This window comes from Acyrthosiphon pisum, chromosome A1, assembly GCF_005508785.2.
Source record: "Acyrthosiphon pisum isolate AL4f chromosome A1, pea_aphid_22Mar2018_4r6ur, whole genome shotgun sequence".
Classification (NCBI taxonomy): Eukaryota; Metazoa; Arthropoda; class Insecta; order Hemiptera; family Aphididae; genus Acyrthosiphon; species Acyrthosiphon pisum.
In genome coordinates, this window is record NC_042494.1 from 91,450,016 (window position 1) to 91,459,386 (window position 9,371).

General features: G+C 36.4%; 1 protein-coding gene across 6 annotated transcripts in view; it reads right to left on the reverse strand.

Annotated features, from left to right (window-relative positions):
* LOC100159515 overlaps positions 1-9,371 on the reverse strand; it is a 383,802-nt gene that overhangs the window by 76,862 nt on the left and 297,569 nt on the right. For all 6 annotated transcript variants that reach the window (XM_029487770.1, XM_016801133.2, XM_029487768.1 and 3 more), the window contains one exon: positions 9,070-9,250. In XM_029487770.1, the coding sequence (XP_029343630.1) occupies positions 9,070-9,244 (175 nt within the window). In that variant the 5' untranslated portion in view covers positions 9,245-9,250. The remainder of the gene's footprint in view (positions 1-9,069; positions 9,251-9,371) is intronic.

Sequence of the window (9,371 nt, forward strand, 5' to 3'; positions counted from 1 at the left end):
AAAAAAGAAAAAAAAGGACTACACGAAATATTACAACAATATGATAGAATGATATCGAAATCGTTTGTTTCTATATTTATACAGATACAAATTTTATTGTGCATGATGTACGTACGCCGCTGCTCCCAGGAGAGTTAACGATATTTGAAATGTTTCTATAAATGGGTTTTTAGGTAGGCATCTTCCTGCTTTAACAAAACAGCGAACCCGAGTTAAACGCCAAAATTAAATTATCAAAAATAGTATATTGTAATATTATTGAGGCGGGTAACACTTAAGAACCCGCTGACATAAAGTATATTAAACCGTTATTTTTATAACACAATCATATCATATTTTAATATAATATGAAATCAATACGATACCATTCGAGTCAAAACTACAATATGCGCACAATATAATATTATGCAGTCTCGTAAAATCTTTAAATTCAATTTTCTAAGCGGTATGGTCGGCTTTTGGAAAACTGGCGCGCGTTGTCGTTGAAAAGTATAATATTATACAATTTGTAAATTTATGATTTAAAACGCAAACTTTTAACAATAACGCACTATACGCGACTATAATATAACAATAACATGACGTGTGCGTTTATTCGGTTCGCCAAGAATATCATATTATATAGGTACCCGCGCGTGTGACGTCGAAGAATCGTTTAAAATATAAATAATAAATACCGGGCAATAAGTCAACGGCGATCGAAAGTTTTCGTCGGAAAACAAATTAAATACGTGCACGTCGACCGATATAAACGTAACAAATCACGAGGCGAAAACGACGAAAAATATGAACTCCGGCCAAACGTATAATGTCAGGACGCGACGACGACTTACGATTATTATAACTATAACACAGCGAAGCAATTTAATAATAATAACGTACTATATCGATTTACGGTAACCATTGAAAATAATGCGTTCACCGAAACTCGAACGACGTCCCTCGCACACGGGTATGACGTAGTTAACGATTGGACAATTTAATAATATATTATTGCGAATCCCACATATTATGATAAGCGCAAAGGTCGGACTTTTAAGTAATCTCACTCATTTATATATTATAATACCTATGGTAAATGAACATTTTCCCCCGACTGTCTTATGTCTAGCAGGATATTCCCTCCCCCCACCACGGATATATTTTAGATGCGGACATTTCCCCCCGTTTTTTTTTTTAAAGTTTATTATTGACTGATAATAATGAATTTAATAATACAATATTATTTATTATTTAATAAGAAATTATTTTTTTTTAATAAAATGTGTTATGAACATTTTTTTACTGTAGATTATAAATGTATACCATTGTTTGATCCACTTAACTACTTGAAACAATAAAAATTTAAAAAAATAGGTATAAATGAAATATAATTAATAAAAATGGCTAAAAATTCCGACATAAAAATGATAAATTTATTAAAAAAACATTTGATTACTGATTATTTTATTATTTATAAGCACATATTTTTTAGCCTCTGTTCATATTTATTTATTTTTTGTTAAAACTGTAGCAGTTTAGATATTTAACAATTTGATAATTGCTTTTGAATTTGATTCAAGTACCTAGTTCAGTTGATCAAAAATATACATCTATAATTTATTATATTTATGAAAATATTAGATAATAGGTAAAAAATAAATTCATATATAATAATAGAATAATATGTCCTACTACACCGAAAACAATCGGGGGTAGAATGTCCACGATTCATACCTATACCTAGTATTATACATCAGTGGCATGTACGCATCTTTTAAGTGCGGGTGTTTAGAATATCCAGCTAAAACTCTTGTGGGGGGGTTGGGCGGGGAGGCCGAGAGTCGTTTAGTTAGATTTTTGCCTTTTGACCAGTTAGGGGGAGTAGAAGAAAAACATCTAATACCTACGTACGAGAATAAAGAAAGTTTTGATAGGTATGTACCTATAGTGTATCTTTAAATAAAAAAAGATGATTATTGATAAGTATAATACGGAAAAATAACCTTAGGCGAGTCCCGAGCCCCAAATTTATAGTCTTAAGTATAGTTAATCTTAAAATAAATAATAAAATTATAAAACCTATCATTAATTTATATATAAATTTCAATACGTAGGTACCCGAGTGAAACTAACCATCATAATATTATATTAATATCCTCGTGCCGACGATCTCAGCCGGTTTCACCCGCCGCATTAAATGTTTCACATCAAACATTTAACTGTAACATTTAACATGTAACTACATATATACCTACTTATCGTGGAGAAATGGAGATTATGATATTAGTTTTGAGCTTTCCAAGTAAGAAATCACTTTAAAAAAAATAATAAGTCGTCATGTAACTCAGTCAAAAATAACTATTGACTTTTGAACTCGTTATGGCCAGCCGCGCAAAGACGTTTGTATCGTTCTTTCACAAATCACTGGTTTAAAAATCAAAAGGTATTGGCCATTACAGCCGAACTTCAATAACTCGGACGACTATAAACATAAGTCAAATTTTCGATAAATCGAAGGTATGTCTTGGTCCCTGCATTTAAAAATACAATTTTTTCAATAACCATAATTTTTCTTTGTCCCCGACCGATTCGAGCTCTCGAGATTTCACTGTATTATTTTAGGGAATAGTAATTTCGTTTGTGCGTTTAATTAAAATAACAACAATGTAAAATTATTTTTACAAAAATGCAACTTGATAAAGCCGTCGAAAAACCGCCGGTCACAATCGAAACGATAGTGTCGTAGCAATATTGTAAACAGTGACGAGTATACTCATTACATAATTACATTTCTCACCTAGGGAAAATCCTATCTTGAATCTTCGCAACTCATATTATACCGAAAATGGATTTTAATCGGATACAGGACGAAGATATTATACGCCGTCGACTGAAACGCTCGAATAAGACGTTGCGGTCACCGTCGATTCATGGTGGTCACAGATAACCGGTGCCATGGTTGGCGAGCTGCCGTCGCGGAAAACGTTGGCGACGTCGGAGAACAATACGGTTACGTCCAACCTGCTTCCAGTGACGTCGGACCAGCTTCCTGTTTCATCCAACCTGCTTCCGGTGACGTCGGACCAGCGTTCGGTGACGGCCGACTAGGTTTCGGTGATTTTAGACCACGGCCGAGGTCGACCCGGCGCGGTCCGATGGCAGCAGGGTGGAGCACAGTCTGCCGTGACGGAGAATGGCGCCGCTGGAACTGGTAGACAGCGGCGCGCGGAGTTCGCTCTGTGGGAAGGTATGCTGGCCGGTGGCTTCCACGGCGACCGCGTGATGTCCCCCCTGCTCCGTCCTGACGAGTTCCCGATCCGCCGGGCCGCAGTCGTGGGCTCGCGCGAGAGGCCGATCATGATGCGTGCACTCAGGTCCCTCTTAAAGCTGTCGCCGGCCGGCCACGGAGGCCCAAGCGTCCCGGTGCCACGTTTCCGGCAGCTGCTCCCTGCACTGGTCGACCACCAGCGTATCGACTCTGACTTGACCGCCACTGATGGCACGGCCTGCGTTCCATAATATTCTAGATTGACCGTTATTATTATGTTGAATAATATTTGTTTTTGTACTCGTTTAGTTATATATTATACTTGGTTACTACAAAACTAAATGTGTTTTAAATTTTATTTATTATTTAATACCGTAATACATATAGGTATTAATAATGTCACGCAGGGTTCTCTCGAACCGCTTAGCACAAATCCAATATTTGTCCCGAAACCAAATTTTTAGCAGATAAAAACGCTCGTCTTATTAATTCACGAAATCTACGGCTGGAGCCGACGCGAACGCTTTCGATAAAACCGAAACGATACGGATGCGACCATTCGCCGCGACATCGATATCGTAACGCATTGACTGTGTGTTATATTATAATATTATACCAACAGTCTGCCGGTGTCATCTGTTTCAAGGGCCACACACCGACGAGTTTAACCGACCAGTGTTTCTTAAACTGTATTCCGTGAAACGCTAGTGGTTTTCCAAAATATTCAAAAAAATTATTTTCAAAAGATATATTTGAATATTTCATAATAGTCAATTGCAGTATGAAACTTCGCAGTATTTGGTAAATTAGTTCAATTGCCGATTATCGCTAACTACGTTTTGTTTACCCTCTTTTTTCGGAGATAATTTTCATTAGGGTTGCGCATAAAAAAGTATTATTAAGAAACACTGGTTCGAACGACGAAATTGTTGCACTTTTTAGAATATTTTCTTCGTACCCACTGCAGGTCGGCGCGGACCCGCAGGTAAATGCGGCCGTGGTAAATCATCTCTGTATCCGCGCGCAGTTCATTAATAATACGAAATTAAATAATATATATAATATGGTCACAGGATCACAGCATAATGTTTAATCAGTGATCGTATAATGAAAAATTAAATATTTAGTTTTATGGGTCGCTAATTTTGACTTATCCGGTGCTAAGCACCCTAGATGTGCACCGTCGCGCCACCACCCCACGCCGCCGCCCTATAATTGTGTGAATTCAGCCAATGTATTATAATAATATTAATATTATCCGCATCCGCTGTTTCCGCTATATAATTTCAACTCTGACCCTGTAATAATATAATATACTGCCAGTCCACATATAATATTATAGTGACAGACATAATAATAATATATAATAATATGAACTCCACGGCTCGCACACTACCCAGGTACAAAACTACAACTGGTACAATCGTTGTTTGCACTGTCGCCGCGTGTAAAATATTGAATAAATTTACTTCACACGCACTTGTCTCGTGCCAATAATATACGATATATTATGTCACCGTGATGTTATTACACCCGTGCGATATGGCGTCGTCGATACAATATTATTATTTTGTAAAACGAAATTAAATTTCAGTCGCGCGATATAACGTCGACAGTTGTACACTGCAGTAGTACTATATGTGATATATAAATATTAGTATATATATCACGTTAAAATGTCACCACGCACTCGGTGCGAAATGCGCGTAGTATCCGAAACAACGCGAACGACGTATCATGCACAAAGTGTATAATATTATTATATTATAAATAGATAATACTATGACGTTATATATATCGCACCCGAGCACAAATATTGTAGTTTTAAGTGGACGTATTTCGTTCGTTAATTCGTCATTTTCCAACCGGGTAATTTTACGTTAACCGCGGACCGAGCTGGGCGAAACACTTTGACGAGTGTTATATAATTTATAATAATTATATGATCTGTACAGTATATAATACTTATATAAAGTGTAATGTGTGTGTGCATAACATCGACTACGATTGCCGACGACGAGCGCATAATGCGATTATTTTCCCGTTTTAGTTCACGAGTGGTATCATGTGTAACAAGAAAAGTTTAACGAATGTTGTAATAAATTATCGCGCGAAAAGCTCGGCATTTGCGTTATATTACACCTACGACGACGCGTCTTTTTCATTCTTAATAATATTCGTTTACGAATTCAAGTCGATATATTATATTATTATATTACAGCTGCTTTAGCCGTTACACGAAACGGGTAATAGGATAATGTATTGAAGTGCATGACATAATATATGTATATAATAACGAAAGTCGCGAGTTAATTATATTTTATTCGAAAACGTCCTAAAGAAGACTATTTACTAGAATGATAATAATATATATTTTGCATGCAAATTTATAATAATACAGTGAATGTGTACTATCTTACATATTGTTATATATATGAACAACGACGATGAATCAGATAAAATAAATAGCGATACAGATAATATATTATTATATATAGGTTTAGTAAATAATTATTTGCAACCCTCCGATGAGCTGAGCTTGAGGTAGAAAATAAGATTTAAAAGTGTTCACAATATTTGTAGAATAACTTACACTATTGGTATATTTTATAGGTATCTAATATTACAGTTTATCAATATTTCTTAAATTTAAATTACAAAAGTCAAATATATTAACCGTATTAAGAATCTAGCTATAGAAATCTCACTTTTTTGCCAAACTGCTTATTTTATTTAGGCGTTTCTATATTATTAACGTTTTCTTTATACATATCTAGTCACACATTCATGACGTGTGACATTTGTTAGTACATTGTGTCTTTACTTAAACTACATTGGGTACTAGTTATACATTGTTTAGAAAACCTATGACTCGGATAATATTATCGCGTAAAAAAATCAGGTCAATATAAATATGGAAAACTATACTCGAGATTGTCCGATAAAAATCCTTCAACTAACCTGACCCTTCCCCGACGATCTTTAAATTCGCTCTTCGCGCCACCATCACTTTTAACTTCCATCATAATTACCCCAACCTTTCCGTCGCTATTGCAGGCTCACAAACACGAGGCGGCTGATTCGTTCCTAACGTATGTTCGTATAATATAATAATATATATTATACTCTACGCGAAACCTGACAATTTGTTCTGGACACATTCCAACAATCTATTTGTGCACGTAATAAATTTGGTGACCAAACCACTGGGTCAGTGGTCGGGAATCGATCGAGCTGTGTGTACTATTAGGACACAATGCCAGAGCAGCCGGCCAAGCGGAATCGAAATTACATATTTGTGCTGCGCATTTTTTACACACATGACGTAAAAAAAAAAATATATATATATATATCGTGTTTGATACATAGAGGACAGACGAGGAACAAACATTATGAAATGTACCAAGTCCCGGATCATCGGCAGTCCCCGATATAATAATACTATATGATAATATGAAAACGTCGACAAGAGCTGCAGCAGTGATGGCTATATTAGATATCAAATCGGCACACAAAACCCGTCTAGGACCGCTAACCCACGCTACGGTCCTACACAATCATATAGGTACCTAGGTATATAGAGAATGTATCGTTATGGTCGACCGTTATTGTATTTTATCGACGTCCGCAGGCGTATCGGGACCGCATTAGTAAAGAATTGAACGCCGCTCGATCGGAGCGTATAAAATACACGAAATCTCAGCGCTGACCTCTGCAGGCGTTGTCAGCAAACAGTAGGGAAACTGACACGAAGACACATTTAGCAGTGTTGTTTGCCCACCTAACATATGCATGTCCAATGGCGATATATCGTGTGTAAATAACAAAAAAAATATCGAATAAAATAACTTTTTTTTTGTGGTGACAAATGGCTGCTTTGACAGGTACGGCCGTATAGTTGAATGGGGGGGGGGGGGGGGGGTAAGAGACTCCCTCGGAACCAGGTCTAATTGATATTAGACGAGATCGCGGTCACCGACAATTGAGAGACACCAAACGCCAACGCCTCACCCAAGGAATCTAAGAAATACTGTGATTTTTGCGTGTTTTCCACTGCTTTTGCCTAAATATATTGTTATAGCCCTGGTAAAAAACTCTTGCGCAAAACGGCCATTTCTACCTAAATTTTGATAATTGTACGGTCAAAAGTAATAATAAAATTATACATTATGTGGTTACTAAAAAATAAATAATTTCAACAATTTTTCGTATTAATTTTTTTTTACGTTTTGTTGTATTTCATGATTGAGAATTCTTTTCGAAAACTGTCGACGTCGAATATCGAACGAAAAGTTTATTTTTTATTATTAATAAGCGTTTAAAGTTTAGGCGAGCGGGGAGTAAAATTACAAGGTGTGGGTTTTTGTGCTGGAAACGTTGTGGTTCACTACTCTGGCTCATCAAAACTTTAATTGCTTATTAATTAAAAACTTATTTGTTCAGCTACAGTCGATATATATATATATATATATATACAATACATGATTGTTGGTAAACAATTTTTCTTCATTAAAAATTATCCTGCCTTTGGTTGTATGAAAGCAAAATTAAAAGGGATGTTTAAAAAAAAAAAATTGAATTTAATAACGTAAAATTTGCCAGGATAAAAATAACCGATTTTTAAGATTTCTAGCTGGCCACACGCAGCAGTGGAGTTCTCCAGCGGTGCTTTCCGGACACTTCGTGAATAATATATTTATACCTATGTTGGTTTATAATTCCGTGTCGACTGAACATAGTTCGAACAATAGTTATACGACTAGACAGAGAGCTGCTATTATTATAATATTTATCGGCGAAATCGTATTAGATTAATACGTAATAATTATCGTCGAGTTCTATGCGCAACAAATGGTTGGCCAATAACCAATATTAATATTATGTCAGTCTGTGCGACTGCCGCCGTTATTATGGCGATGTTAAATATTGACGAGCGATGCATTTCCGTTGAAATACAATTGTTTCGTACGATTTAGTTTATCATTACTATTGTTATAATATATTGTATGGCTTCTCCTTCAAATTAATTGTATGGGTACAACAGTATTATACCTATACACGGTGTTTAAATACAATATCGCTAATCGGTCGCCACTATAAGTGGCTTACAAAAAACATACGTCGCGGTCACGGAATAATAATATTCGATGAATGCCCAAAATTTTGTGATTCAGGTGACGCTGTGTTCCCGAATAGTATCGACGACGTAACCTTAATATCCTATCCGTTTATCCCGTGCTAAATGGGTTGTTGTTTGTAATTCATACCTACCAGCTGATGTATGTCTGATCGGTTAGCGACATATTATATAGTTACGCCGATGGTTTTAATTTCCATAACGGTTAATAACGACCTTCAAATCGTATAACTTCAGTTCGGGAAACCCAAGATTTCTATGGTAATAAGTACTCGTATATAATACGCGTAGGTGTCTGCACGAATCGAGGTGTTGTGTCAAAAGCGACGGTTAAGCGGAAGGGTTGTCAGGCACCTACACTCGCCTGTCTCAAACGATTAGATTATTGGGGCCAACTACGCTTGTGAACGATGTTCGATTCCGTTTATTCATCGAAGTGTCACGACAAAGTTTCTGTCTCGCGAACCGAAACCATGTGTGGCTATGAATCTAATAATATTATGAGTCCCATACGACTTTGAAATTCGTTTTATAGTGTAGCCTATCGAAATATTCTGCGCGAGTAGCAATAGCGGAGAACTCTGACTCTACCCCAAGCGAAAACGTCTCGTTTATATTATTTCACGCGAACACAATTATTATTATTATCGTCGTAATTAATACGAAAGCGGAAAAGACTCACGTGAACAATATGGCGGTTCGTCTGATTTGTCTCCGCAGTCGTCGTTTCCGTTACAGAACTTGTCCAAGGCTACACAATAGCCCGTATCGCACATAAACTCGGACAATTGACAGCCGAAACCGTAATCGATCATGCCCAGCACACCGCACATGAGTATAAATCTTCGTACTTGCATCGTGGCCTGAAAGCAATGAATCAATTGATTAGAATATTATATTACTATAATCGTTGTAACATTGCAGTAATTTTATTTGTGTTTTTTTTTTTCATAATATTGTGGCACACGTCAGATATTATATCAG